The sequence below is a fragment of the Heterodontus francisci genome, chromosome 26 (assembly GCF_036365525.1).
Source record: "Heterodontus francisci isolate sHetFra1 chromosome 26, sHetFra1.hap1, whole genome shotgun sequence".
In the NCBI taxonomy this organism is placed as follows: domain Eukaryota; kingdom Metazoa; phylum Chordata; class Chondrichthyes; order Heterodontiformes; family Heterodontidae; genus Heterodontus; species Heterodontus francisci.
Window position 1 is genome coordinate 38,209,232 of NC_090396.1, and position 15,135 is coordinate 38,224,366.

A 15,135-nucleotide genomic window follows, 5' to 3' on the forward strand; every position below is an offset into this window, starting at 1 on the left:
TTGTTAAATACAAGGTTAATATTCCCCCAAAAATGTTTTTATTTATAAACCAGGCATAAGAGGTTGTTTCCTCTGTAACGTCTGCCTTTCATTACTATGACTAATGTTGAGCAGTGAAAGAGTTTTTTTTTTCCAAAGGAAACAATGAGTAGCACAGCCATGTAACTATATTAGTCCATGAAGTAGTTATAACATTTTTTTTTGCATTTAGAGCTACCATAGTATCACTAGAAGACTTTGAGCAGCGACTGAATCAAGCAATTGAAAGAAATGCATTTTTAGAAAGTGAACTTGATGAGAAGGAATCGCTTCTTGTTTCTGTTCAGAGGTTAAAAGATGAAGCCCGAGGTGAGTTTATTTTTTAAGGACAGCATTGCTGTAGTACAAGTTGGATGCATACAGACTTTCAGTGGTAAAACTGATAAACTTATAATCAGGGGGCCTTTCCTGCCAATGTTTTTACAAAGGGGTAGGATTAAGTACAATATATGAATTACATTAAAATAAAAGCAAAATACTGCGGATGCTGGAAATCTGAAGGGTCACTGACCTGAAACGTTAACTCTGCTTCTCTCTGCACAGATGCTGCCCGACCTGCTGAGTATTTCCAGCATATCTTGTTTTTATTTTATATTACGAATTACATTGCTATTCCAATGTTACAGGTTTTCTACTTTTTTATACTTCCCTCACGGGGGTTGCTTTTTTGTCGCAATAGATGAGTGAAAAATCACTACACTGAATTAGTGATTTTAACACCATTTATTTGTATTCAGGAATACTTCTACATAATGCTGCTATCAGTAATATGATGAGGTATAGTATCAAAGCAAATGTTTCCTGCTGCCTGACCTCTGGCTCCTAGTCTTCCCCTGCTTGATTGTCCTTTGAGTTACTTTCCAACGCAGTTGGTGAGGGCCCATATTAAAATCAAATTATTCACTCTAGGAGCTGCAGTGAATTAAGAGAAATTTGATGTCAATACATCCTCCTCCTTCTTCTTTGGCCTCCTTGTCTCAAGAGACAATGGGTAAGCTTCTAGAGATGGTCAGTGGTTTGTGGAGCAGCACCTGGAGTGGCTATAAAGGCCAATTCTAGAGTGACAGACTCTTCCACAGCCACTGCAGATAAAATTGGTTGTCGGGGCTGTTACACAGTTGGCTCTCTTCTTGCACTTCTGTCTTTTTTCCTGCCAGCTGCTAAGTCTCTTCGACTCGCCACTTCCGTGATGTGAATACATCTACTGGCTGTATTATGCACTGATGCTGCTAAGCACCAACACATTCTGTCAGTGGAAGATCAGGTATCAAAGATATTGTTGCTGGAGAGTTCACAAAAGATAGGTTAGTGAGACCAAGCCAGAAGGGACCAAAGTGGCAATCTGTGTGTGGAGCTGTAGGATGTCGGTGAGGTTTTAAATGATTGCTATTCAGCTGTGTTCACAATGGAGAAGGACGATGTAGGTGTAGCGATCAGAGAGGGGGATTGTGATATACTCTAACAAATTAGCATTGAAAGGGAGGAAATATTAGCAGTTTTAGCGAACTTAAAAGTGGATAAATCCCCAGGCCCAGATGAGATGTATCCCAGCCTGTTAAGTGAGGCAAAGGAGGAGATAGCAAGGGCTCTGACACAAATTTTCAAATCCTCTCTAGCCACAGGAGAGGTACTAGAGGACAGTGAATGTGGTACCGTTCTTCAAGAAGGGTAGCAGGGATAAACCAGATAATTACAGGCGGTGACTCTAATATCAGTGGTAGGGAAACTATTGGAAAAAATTCTGAGGGACAGGATTAATCTCCACTTGGAGAGGCAGGGATTAATCAAGGATTGTCAGCATGGCTTTGTCAAGGGGAGATCATGTCTAACAAACTTGGTTGAATTTTTCAAGGAGGTGACCAGATGTGTAGATGAGGGTAAAGCAGTTGATGTAGTCTACATCGAATTCAGTAAGGCTTTTGATAAGGTCCCGCCTGGGAGATTGGTTAAGAAGGTAAGAGCCCATGGGATCCAGGGCAATTTGGCAAAGTGGATCCAAAATTGGCTTAGTGGCAGGAGGCAGAGGGTGATGGTCGAGGGTTGTTTTTGCAATTGGAAGCCTGTGATCAGTGGTGCACCACAAGGATCAGTGCTGGGATCCTTGCTGTTTGTAGTATACATTAATGATTTAGATGTGGATATAGGAGGTATGATCAGTAAATTCGCAGATGACACGACACGAAAATTGGTGGTGTTGTAAATAGTGAGGAGAAAAGCCTTCAATTACAGGATGATATAGATGGGCTGATAAGATGGGCGGAGCAGTGGCAAATGAAATTTAATCCTGAGAAGTGTGAGGTGATGCATTTTGGGAGGACTAACAAGGCTAGGGAATATACAATGGGTGGTAGGACCCTAGGAAGTACAGAGGGTGAGAGGGACCTTGGTGTACTTGTCCATAGATCACTGAAGGCAGTAGCACAGTTAGATAAGTTGGTTAGGAAGGCATATAGGATACTTGCCTTTATTAGCGGAGGCAGAGAATATAAGAGCAGCGAGGTGATGATGGAGCTGTATAAAATGCTAGTTCGGCCTTGGCTGGAGTACTGTGTACAGTTCTGGTCATCACACGATAGGGAGGATGTGATTGCACTGGAGAGGGTGCAGAGGAGATTCACCAGGATGTTGCCTGGGCTGGAGCATTTCAGCAATGAAGAAAGTCTGGAAAGGCTAGGGTTGTTTTCATTCGAGCAGAGAAGGCTGAGGGGGGACCTGATTGAGGTGTACAAAATTATGAGGGGCATAGATAGGGTAGATAGGAAGAAACTTTTTCCCTTAGTGGAGATGTCAATAACCAGGCGGCATAGATTTTAGGGTAAGGGTCAGGAGGTTTAGAGGGGATTTGAGGGAAAAAAAATTTCACCCAGAGGGTGGTTGGAATCTGGAACATGTTGCCTGAAGGGGTGGTAAAGGCAGGAACCCTCAACATTTAAGAAATATTTAGATAAGCACTTGAAATGCCATAGCATACAAAGCTATGGGCCACGTGTTTGAAAATAGGATTAGAATAGATAGGTGCTTGATGGCCGGCACGGACACGATGGGCAGAAGGGCCTGTTTCTGTGCTGTATAACGCTATGACTCTAAGCAAATGAGTGTGCTCCCCAAGATGCTTTGCATTACCATCCATAGCAATACTTCTTGTCAGGCACCACTACCTACCTACCAGTGACCTATCTTTCTTAGCTTATATGGGAATATATATATTGTACTGCATTTTATGTGATTTGAAGTCTCGTTATGGTTGGGACATTTGGGGGGTTAGTTAACAGTATGGCCCATGAGTTGTTTATTGTATTGTTGCCCTATGATGACATTATCATAAGAATTATATATAGCAACTAAAGTGATATAAAATTAAAATTCGTACTCTACCGTGCAACACTGAATTCTTTGTTTAACCACGGGCTTGTGAATATTTTTGCAGATTTGCGACAAGAGTTAGCAGTACGGGAAAGGCAGGAAGTAACAAGAAAATCTGCCCCTAGTTCACCAACGCTGGAATGTGAGAAGATGGATACAGCTGTTCAAGCATCCCTTTCTCTACCAGCTACACCTGTAGGGCGAACTGCAGGCAATGGGTTTACTTCTCCCAAAGGTATGTGGTGTGAATTTTCTGAGCATTGCCAGAACACTGATTCTGAGTTTGTGCATGTACATGTAAAAGTATAGACTGCTTGTTATGTTTGCAGTAAGCTGGCATATCAACTGCGATGGCTACCAACTTCATTGTCAGATTTTGGAAAAATCCACATTTTCAGTTAACCATCATGTGGTACAGAACCTTAAACTCTTCTAGGTTTGACTGTTAGTCAGGTGGCTATGTTAAAGATAGAATGTGTGCATTAATGAGATGTGTTAAATAATTCGGCAGGGTTCCACAAACCAAGTGCTAATGCTTTCATTTCTTTTGAATCTTGAAGTTGCCATTGTGCATGCATGAGTATATAAATGCAGTGATGATCCTGTGTGTACCCACCCTTGCTCCATGCTATTCAGTTTTATAAGAAACCAGCGTGCTTATTGTGTGCAATTTACTTCAGTTGACCAACCACATTTTAATTTGTCTGACAGCGATAGGTGTTGAACTAATATTGGTACATGGTTGAGCAGTTTCACAGGCACAGCAGTAATGCTTAAATGAGTTCCAGTGCAGAATTTTAAATGTATCTATTTTGGATTTAACTGTATTAAAGTACAAATTTAGTGCCTCAGATGTGTTCAAGTATCAATGCATTCAGTGCAAATCATTAGTGTAACATCATGAGAGTCCAAAATGTGTACTGAGAGTTTAGTAATCAGAAGTACCAAAGAGTAGTGATGGTTAGATAAGCATTTAATATTTGCTTGAGTTATTAGTTGATCAATCTTATCTAATTCCTCGCCAGGAGTCAAGACCAAAATCAGTGTTAAGGTGGAGCCAGGTTAAACAGCAGGGTATAATTATTCTCAGCTGTGATCAGTCCCCATTTTTAAGTTATGCATTCTGGATAGATTTTCTGCTTTGGGTGCAATCAGTGATCCAGGCAAACTGAGTGGAAACTTCAGGCCTCATCTTTATTTTAGATAGTACTTTGACTCCAAAAAGGAGAAATTTAGAAAACAGGGCAATAGAGTTTGTTGGACCTAGGATTATTTTATGCAATACAAGTTGAGGAGCTGGGAGATGTAAAACAAGCTCCTAATCATCACCACTGGGAGGGTGTGCTTACAGTGTACCAAATTTCAATGCACTGTTTTCATTATATATGTATGTGAAAATAGTTTATAAGGGAATATGTAACTTTTAAATATACTATGTAGCAGTCCCTTGCTCTGAAGTTAAATTATATAAAAGCAAAACAGTTATAAAATGGCATAGTAGGGTAATCACATTGAAATGAACATTAAAGGCCCAAAGCTGAATAGATGCATAGAAGTGAGCTCATCGGGAATCATAATTGTAGATCCTCCTTCTGTTTCAATGACCTTTTTTGGTAAGTTGCCTGGCTGTCTCTAAGATGAGCAAGCAATCACTGGGAGCAGAGGTTTTAAGATTTGGATGAGCAGCAAACTAAATTAGTGGAAAGAGGCAAGTGGATTCTTCTCAAAAACAAAGAATGAAAAAGGAATAACAGGTTGATTCTAGCAGTATGTATCAAGGGGAAAATATCCAATGAAGTGCATCTCAAATGTTCATTGTTGTGCAAAAACACTGCTCAGGTGATGAAATTTCCAGTTGGTGCTGAGTAACCTTTTGCTCTTGTTCACTTTGGAACTAAATAAAATGAAGGAGGAGGAAAGCATTTGATCAGCTGTTTAAAGTGCCTGTCAGCACTGACCGCCACTCTAGGTTATCAATATGACTGAAGGAAAACCTGCTGTGACTCAAATAATGACAACCAGGATTTGAACTTTGTATCTGTCTGATCATTGTCAATTGATTCTATGATGCATGTATTTTCACATCAACATCCAACATCTTGTACTGGTGCAATTTAATTTTCTGTGACATTACCAAAGAGAGAGGGAATAGAGATGCCGCAGTCCACTTCAAAAAGGCTTCAGCCTGATTTGTAAGAGCAGATGTCACTAGTAATGTAAAATCTGATTTTGTGTATTTTCATGTCGATTTTATTCCCCATTGTCTTGCTTTTGAAAATTGACAGAGTAAAACCCCCTCTGTTGGCGTATGTCGATGAAAAATTTGCACTGGGCGCTAAGGGTGCTTTTTGGTGTCCAAAATAGCGTCCATGGTGTGTGCGCACATTTTAGGCGAGTCGTGCTGGGCGCCATGTTTGTGAGAGCAATGCTAATTTGACACTGATGGTGCCATTTTAGAGCTCAGAACTCCAGCTGGTAGTGAAGGGAAAAACCTGCTTGACCTAGTCCACTACGGATACAGGGCATCACTCCTCCTTTGCACCTGCAGTGTCCAAAGAACTTAGAGCCTGCTCTCTTGCATGTTATGCCATACTTCTTTCTTTCCTAGGTCAGATTCAGCACCTGCTCCAGTCACAATGCATCTTCCCTTTAAGCAGTGCAGCCTAGTTTTAAGTGATGCTGGCCACTCACACAATATTTTGTGGATGTGGGCATCACTGGCTAGGCCAGCATTTGTTGTCCATCCCGAATTTGCCCTCCAGGAGATGGTGATCTGTCTTCTTGAACTGCTGCAGTCCATCTGGTGCGGGTACACCCACAGTGCTGATATTGCCCCCATGCTCTGGTGTCCAACCAATCAACAGCATGGTTGGCAATGGCTGGAAGCTGAAATCATTTTTTTTAAAAAAGGCAACTTGACGTTCACATGCTTCCTGCATTGCAGTCAACGGGTGCGGATTAATCACGCATCACAATCGCTGCCCCCAATTTCAGGGGCTATCAAATTTAGCCCCCCTATTTATGTTTATAAATTTATATCTATGTGCCCATGTATATGTATAAAAACAGTAAGGCTTATTGTTTTTCAGCTATACCAAATGGCTATGGTACTACTCCTTTAACTCCATCAGCAAGAATATCTGCACTAAATATTGTTGGTGATCTTTTAAGAAAAGTAGGGGTAAGTACCAGCTCTAACATTCTTTAAATATTGGAATTCCATCCATTCGTCAAAGAATAAGATGTATGCAATTTTATGAACAACCTTTATTTCTGTAAATTCTGCTTAACCTTTCTCTAGTATCTGTTCTTTACTGAAATTTATCCTTTGGATGAGTTATTAGTATGACTGCCTGCTGAAGAAACATTAAAGACTCCAAATCACTATTTAAGAAAGAGCAATGTTCTGCAGCTGTCCTAGGTAACATTCCTTCCTCAACCAATATCCAAACTGGGTAAATAAAAGCAAAATACTGCAGATGCTGGAAATCTGAAATAAAACCAAAAAGTGCTGGAAATACTCAGCAGGTCTGGCAGCATCTGTGGAGAGAAACAAAGTTAACGTTTCAGATCAGTGACCTGTTCATCAGAACTGGGTGGTCCATCTATCTCTTTCAGGGATGATACTGGCCCAACGTCGCTGCTGTATTTACCTACCCAGTGTTCTCTGTACTCTAAGGTGTCAGTCTTGCCTTAATCATAGCCTCTTGCCTTGGAGTCACATGGTCACGGATTAAATTCCCATTCCAGAGGCTGTACTGTTAGATGACCAATATTTATCCCTCAATTCACATCATTGTAATCTTACTGTGACTAGATTATCTACCATGTTTCTCTGCATTACAACAGTGACTACACTTCATAACCAATTCATTGGCTGTAAAGCAATCTGTCCTTAGATTTTGAAAGGCGCTATATAAATGCGAGTTTGCTCTTACACAGTTAATTACTTTTTAAGATTTTCAGTTACTTGGTAAGGTGCTATATAAATGGAAACATTTCTTCTTGATGAAACCATAGAGAAACCTACCTTGTGAAAGATTATATGCATTTTCACTAGAATTATGTCAAGAATTCGATGTTTAGGAATGTATACATTTTCGTAGGGAAGAGGGCACTACAGTTAACCTGGATTGGGGAAAAGAAGACATTTACAAGGGTTCCTTCTCATCAGCTGCTATATCTGGTTGTAAGGCATGTGATGACCTTCGGGTCAAACAGCCTGCCACCATTTACTGCTCAGGTTTGCAGATGGTGAAAGGTCACTTGTATAAAATTGTGGAGGGTTTCTACCACCCATGGAACTATACCGCAGCATGAGTCATCATTAGGAGAAGCGGGGTAACGAAATAAACTAATTTACTGCTCGAATAAGGCAGCTTCTAATTGTGGGAAAGGAAGGATTATGTGCACATTCAAAATATCTTAAAATCAACTGCTATCTTTGAGATATCCAGGCTCCTTCCCGTCTTAGCATAAAATTACAAAGATATGTTCATAGATTGTGGCATATGGGTATCTACTTTGGAACTAAAAAGGACAGATCTTTCTAAATAGTGACAAGCTAGAAGCAGTGGAGATCTAAACTTAGTTGGTCATGTACATATATCATTAAAATGTCATGGACAGGTACAAAAAATAATCACAAAGGCTAAGGAAATTATGGATTTTATATCCAGAGGACCAGAAAGCAAGAGAGACTTTATATAGCACTTTTTATTACTGCCAATGAAGTACTTTTGAAGTGCAGTCACCTGTTAGAAAATAATTCAGAATACCAGAGAGTCGAAGTCATGCTCAGCTATACAACGCTCTTGTTAAGCCTAATGGGAATGGTAGCATAGTGGTAATGTTACTGGGCTAATCATACAGAGTCCTGGGCTGATGCTCCAGAGACACGTGTTCAAACACCACTACAGCTGGTGGAATTTAAGTTCAATTAATTAATAAATCTGGAAATAAAAGCTAGTCTCTGTAATGTTGGCCATGAAACTACTGAATTGTTGTAAAAACCCATATGGTTCACAATGTCCTTTAGGGAAGGAAATCTGCCATCCTTACCGGGTCTGGCCTACATTTGACTCCAGACCCACAGCAATGTGGTTGACTCTTAACTGCCCTCTGAAATGACCAAGCAAGCCACTCCATTGTATTAAAAACCACTACAGAAAAGTCGAAAAACAATAAAACCTGACTCACCACTCAACATCAACCTAGGCATCAGAAACAACAAAGGCACACCCGCCCAGTTGACCCTACAAAGTCCTCCTCACTAACATCTGGGGACTTGTGCCAAAATTGGGAGAGCTGCTCCGTATAGTCCTACTCACTGAATCATACCATACAGTCAGTGTCCCAGACTCCCCTATCACCATACCAGGGTATGTCCTGTCCCACCAGCAGAGCAGACCCACCAGAGGTGGCAGCACAGTGGTATACATTTGGAAGGGAGTGGCCCTGGGACCCAAACATTGACTCCAGACCCATGAAGTCTCATAGCATCAGTTCAAACATGGATAAGGAAACCTCCTGTTGATTACCACCACCTTGAGCTGATGAATCAGTACTCCTCCATGTTTAACACCATTTGGAAGAAACACTGAAGATAGCAAGGGCACAGAATGTACTCTGGCTGGGGGGATTTCAGTGCTGCTCACCAAGAGTAGCTCGGTGGTACCATTACTAGCAGAGTCGTGGAGTTATCTGCCAGCCTGAGCCTGGAACAAACAAGAGGGGTAAAAATCTCCTGACCTTGTCCTCGCCAATCTACTTGTCGTAGATGTATTTTCCATGACCGTATTGGTAGGAGTGACTACTGCACAGTCCTTGTGAAGACAGTCATCTCATCACAGAGGATACCCTCCATCGTGTTGTGTAGCATGACCACCATGCTAAATGGGATAGATTCAAAACAGCTAGCAACTAACTGGAGGAGAAGCTCCACAAACATCCCCTCCTGAATGATGGCGAAGCCGAGCACGTCAGTGCAAAAGACGAGGCATTTGCAACCATCTTCAGCCACAGTTGCTGAGTGGATGATCCATCTCTGCCTCCTCCTGAGTTTCCCAGCAATACTGATGCCAGTCTTCAGCCAATTTGATTCACTCCACATGATATGAGGAAACAGCTGAAAGCACTGGATGCTGCAAAGACTATGAGCCCTGACAACATCCCGGCTGGAGTACTGAAGACTTGTGCTCCAGAACTAGCCGTGCCCCTAGCCAAGCTGTTCCTGTATAGCTGCAACACTGGCATCTACCCGACAATGTGGAAAATTGCCCAGGTATGTCCTGTCCACAAAAAGCAGGACAAATCCAATCTGGCGAATTACCGTCCCATCAGTCTACTCTCAATCATCAGCAAAGTGATGTAAGGTGTCGTTGACCGTGCAATCAAGCAGCACTAACTCTCAATAACCTGCTCACTGGTGCTCGATTTGGGTTCCACTGGGGGACTTGGCTCCAGACCTCATTACAGCCTTGATTCAAACATGGACAAAAGAGCTGAGTTCTAGAGGAGAATTGAGAGCCCTTGACATCAAGGCAGCATTTGACCGAGTGTGGCATCATGGACCCTACCAAAATTGAAGTCAGTGGGAATCAGGGGAAAACCCTCTGCTGGTTGGAGTGATACCGAATAGAAAGGAAGTTGGTTGTGGTTGTTGGAGGCCAATCAGCTCAGCCCCAGGAGTTCCTCAGGGTAGAATCCTAGGTCCAACCATCTTCAGCTGCTTCATCAATGATCTTCCTTCCCTCCATCATCAGCTCAGAAGTGGGAATGATTGCAGTGTTCAGTACGATATGTGACTCCTCCGATACTGAAGCAGTCTGTGCCCACATGTAGCAAAACCTGGACAACATTCAGGCTTAAGCTGATAACTGGCAAGTAACATTTGCGCCACACAAGTGCTGGGCAAAGACCATCTAGAAAGAATCTAACCATCTCTGAATTCACCCACCATCAACATCCTGGGGGTTATCATTGACCAGAAACTTAACTGGACTGGCCATATAAATACTGTGACTACAAGAGCAGATCAGAGGCTGGGAATTTTGCAGCAAGTAACTCGCCTCACTTTCCAAAGTCTGTCCACCATCCACAAGGCACAAGTCAGGCATATGATGGAATACTCTGCACTTGCCTGGATGAGTGCAGCTCCAACAATGCTCAAGAAGCAATGACAAAGCAGCCTGCTCAAACGGCGCCCCATCCACCATTCACTCCCTGCACCACTGGCAACAGTGTGTACCATCTACAAGATGCATTGTAGCAACTTGCCAAGGCTCCTTCGATGCACCTTCCAAACCCGCGACCTCTACCACCTAGAAGGACAAGGGCACCAGATGGATGGAAACACCATCACCTGCAAGCTCCCCTCCAAGTCACACACTGTCCTGACTGGGAATTATATTGTTGTTCCTTCACTGTTGCTGGGTCCAAAACCCAGAGCTCTCCCCCTAATAGCACTGTGAGTGTGCCTACACCACAAGAACTGCAACGGTTCAAGATGGCAGCTCGCCAACACCTTCTCGAGGGCAATTGGAGATGGGCAACAAATGCTGCCCTTGCCATCAATGCTCACGTCCCATGAATTTTTTTTAAAATGTAACTGGTTAGGATATCTAAGACTAGGGGATATGGTCCAAAAATTAAAGTCAGGCCTTGCAGGAGTGAAGCACAGGGTGGTAGAAGTTCAAAACTCTCTCTTGCAAACAGCAGTTGATTCTGGGTCAATTGTTAATTTTAAACCTGAGATTGATAGATTCCTGTTAACCAGAGGTATTAAGGCATATGGAGCAAAGGCAGGAATATGGAGGACGGTCATAGATCGGCTTTGATCTCATTGAACAGCGGGACAGCTTGCGGACTAAATGGCCTACTCCTGTTCCTATGTTCTTCCCCCTCCCGCAATTGAGAGCTTGGACTGACTTTGCACTATATGTTGAATGCTTCCATTTGAAGACTAAAACCTTACAGGTCATGCATTGTATCCTTTTCTGGTTTCTGTTTTGTTTGTCATTTAAAAAATCAATGCTATTGCTTTTTGAATGGGCTTGGGTGGGGGAAAGGTCATAAGTTCCCTTTATTTGACCTCTACCAACTAGAAGGACGAGGGCAGCAAATGCATGGGAACATCACCACCTGCAAGTTCCCCTCCAAGTCGCACACTGTCCTGACTTGGAACTATATCGCCATTCCTTCACTGTCACTGGGTCAAAATACTGGGACTCCCTTCCTAACAGCACTGTGGGTATACCTACCCAAATGGACTGCAGCGGTTCAAGAAGGCAGCTCACCACCACCTTCTCAAGGGCAATTAGGGATGGGCAATAAATGCTGGCATAGCCAGCGACGCCCACATCCCATGAATGAACAAAAGAAAAATTGAACCACATATAGGAAACGAGTCATTTTATATAGTGTTTTAAACTGTTGTGCAGAATTCTTTGATTTAGTTTTTCCTGCTAACTAACACTTGAATCTTTTCAGGCCTTAGAATCAAAGTTAGCAGCATGCAGAAATTTTGCAAAGGATCAAGCATCACGAAAAAGTTACAGTTCAGGGAATGGCAATGGCACCTCTGCTATGGTCAACAGTGCAAAGTTTTCAAATTCAGGTCTTGCAACATATTTTGACAAAGGGTAAGTGTTTAAGAGACATTAACAAAATAGCCAATAAAAAATTAGCTATTAAATACAATTTTCTTGAATTGGGGCGTTCTTAGTTATATTTACTAGTAATGTATATTTACTCGTAATGTGTATTGGCAAAAGAACCAGAGGAAAGATGAGAAGACATTTTCTTATGCAGCAAGTTGTTGCGACCTGGAATGCACTACCTGAAAGGGTGGTGGAAACCGATTCAGTCGTAACTTTTAATCGTGAATTGCATGTATACTTGAAAGGAAAAAATTGCAAGGCTATGGGGAAGGAGCATGGGAGTGGAATTAATTGAATAGCTGTTTCAAAGAGCTGGTACAGACACAATGGGCTGAATAGCCTCCTTCAGTGCTGTATACTTCAAATCCCTCCTGGATCTCTTCTGGGTTTGGATCTTTTCTGAACCCTTTGCTCTTTCTCTCCTTTCCCTTCTCACTCCTTTCTGAAAGCTTAATATTTACTCATCCAGGTCTACAGCACAAAAACACTACATTTTTGTATTTATTGAATTTATCCATAATTAAACCCAAGGGCTGATGTTATCCCTACCCACCTGGCAGACGCCATTAAAAGTGAGAAGGTTACTAACCCCTTCAAGACTGGAGTCTTTCGCACCAATACCCATTTTAATGCACATGGTTCTGCAGATGGATGAGATGCCCACCAAAAGCAGGCAGCACATCAAGAATTTCTGCTAATATGGGTCCTATTACATTAAAAAGACTGCCTGTATTTTAACTGAGACCTCCGCAGAAAAGCCAGCTCAACTTTTCCACCACGCTGAAGCTGGTCTGCAGACAAGAGGCTCTCCGAGGTAAACGTAAAACCTTTGACGGGCCACAAGGAAAATTGCAACCTCCGAGCTCCCATTCCCATTTCCCTTTGTCGAGACCCTCCTGAAACCTGCTTCATTACTTACCTGTTTGCTGGTAAGTAATCATTTAGTGCCAGCCAACAGCCTCTGGTCACTCGAACGTCCTCTCCCACTCACCTGCCGGCTGTTGCTTTTAGGCAGCCAGCTGATCAGCATGTAGATAACACCTTGGAGTTAAAATAGCCCACGCTTCAAACTTAGACCTGAGTGCATTTCGTGCTTGCTTTCTTTTTCACTCCATACCCCTCCAAGAAGAGATTTGCATAGGTTCCGACTTTGATCTTGTTTCACACAATATCCTTCTGAGCTCTAGGTATTTGGGCTTAACTTTAAATGTGAATGTATTTTCCTTTTCTGTTTCTTGAGTAAATTTTGCGCTATCTGGGTGAGGGGTGTCGGTGTCAAGTAGTGGAACATGTACTTTCGAGTACTATATGGGACAGCAGTAGCAGGGCAATGCTCTCCATCCATTTGGTTAAACCTGTTGGTGTTAATTCTGCATTATTCTTCCAATTAGAAATGGGAACTTTTCTTCCCCTGATAGTAAAATGCCTTTCAACTCGCCTACTGTGTCATTCAGTAACTCTCTTTCTGCTCCTCCCTCATTCCCACACCAAATTTTCTGGTATTCTGACTTTCCAGAATCCATGTCAATTATTACTATTTGAAGCTTGAATTTCTTTGACTTCTAAGACTAAACTGAACTATGAATGTTGGTTCTCTAGGGATCCAGGACTTATTTACAAATGTTAATTGATACCATAGAAAATACTTGAGTATTTTTCAAACTCTTCACAAAATCCTATTTTATTTCAAGAGGAAATGTTTAAGTGAACATGGAGGTAAAAATTCTGTCTCAGACATGAAATAATAGGTGATTGCTGAAATTCTGTTCTGCAGATTAATACACTACATGTTTGTCACAATTAGTTGTAGAGCATTACTTGCATCAGAGAATTGCCTCTTGAAATGGTTCTCCAATAGCACCCCTATTGCTGAAAAAACAATCCATTTACATTGGTTTATCTAGAAGAAAGATCTGCTTTTAAATGGTTTTGAGATTATTTTAAGATTGTAAACGGTCACAATTTCACTCAACCTATCAGAATCCCTGCTGTTTTTGGTTGCCCTTGTCTGTGATGGCATTGGTGCCTGAGACATCTGAAGACCACTCACTTTGATAGTTTGTTGCTTCTGGTGGCAAAATTTACATTAGCTTAGCTTATTGGTGGGAAAAATGCTAATGTGCAAATTTATGTAATTATTCCCTCTCCTGTCTGTAGCAAATTTGCGCAGAAGTAATTTAGCTAATAGGGGGTGGGTAGTGTTTTTAATCAGCTAAGCAAACAACATTTAATTTAAGCAAGTCAAAGGAAAATTTATTCCAAATTGGGAATGCTTTTTGTAAGTACAGTTGAATAACCAACTGTATATTTGATTTAATATGTTTTGTGTTTGAAATTCATCTGTCTTTAATTTCTAACTTGCCTCATTCTTATAGAACAAATATTTTGTAACAAAATATATATTAAGTTTTGTTACAGTCCAATTACCTCTCCTAATGGTTCAGTGGATGAGTCAGGCCCAGGTGTAATGCTATGCTCTTCAGACAGGAAAGTCCCAGGTTGGATTCTTGATTCGTGTGGGGTTAGTTGGTCCAAGCTGGGATGTTAAAATTGTTGTTAGTGCTCCTGAGTTGGGAAGTGAAAAAGCTGCTAGGATTCCTCTTTGATTTCTATCCAATGATTCATGCTTGAATTCAATGTGTAGTCATGATGAGGAGTTGCATAGAAGGAATTTAGTTTAGCATGCACACTGCATGAGCAAATATCCAGTCCATACTTGGCATCTGGGCTCAAACATAATCAATCTTTTTGAGAGGTACTGCTGAGTTGTCAACCCCTGTGAAACTTTATTTCAGCAGGAGCCAACCTCTTTGAGAGAAAGGGAGAAACTCAGCAAAATAGCACACTCAACCTCCCCAGTTAAGAGGTGAAATCAAACTTTAGGGTTGGAACGAAAAGGAAAAGCTAGTCTTGAATCCCACCATGCTGTAATTTTGGTGTACTCTGGCATTCTTTATCAGTTATTTATCTGTTGTACTTGGTTTCTGACACAAAAGACTGTACTTCTGTTTCCTACAATATTGGAGGTGCAGCATTTTGGATTGCTCCACAGGTTGAGTTCCTCACTACTACT

At 41.7% G+C, this 15,135-nt stretch overlaps 1 protein-coding gene across 3 annotated transcripts in view; it reads left to right on the forward strand.

Moving 5' to 3' along the window:
- The window catches only part of ndel1b (nudE neurodevelopment protein 1-like 1b), a 58,193-nt gene that overhangs the window by 39,836 nt on the left and 3,222 nt on the right, over nt 1-15,135 (forward strand). For all 3 annotated transcript variants that reach the window (XM_068058044.1, XM_068058042.1, XM_068058043.1), the window contains exons 5-8: nt 212-348; nt 3,467-3,637; nt 6,492-6,583; nt 11,893-12,044. In XM_068058044.1, the coding sequence (XP_067914145.1) occupies nt 212-348; nt 3,467-3,637; nt 6,492-6,583; nt 11,893-12,044 (552 nt within the window). The remainder of the gene's footprint in view (nt 1-211; nt 349-3,466; nt 3,638-6,491; nt 6,584-11,892; nt 12,045-15,135) is intronic.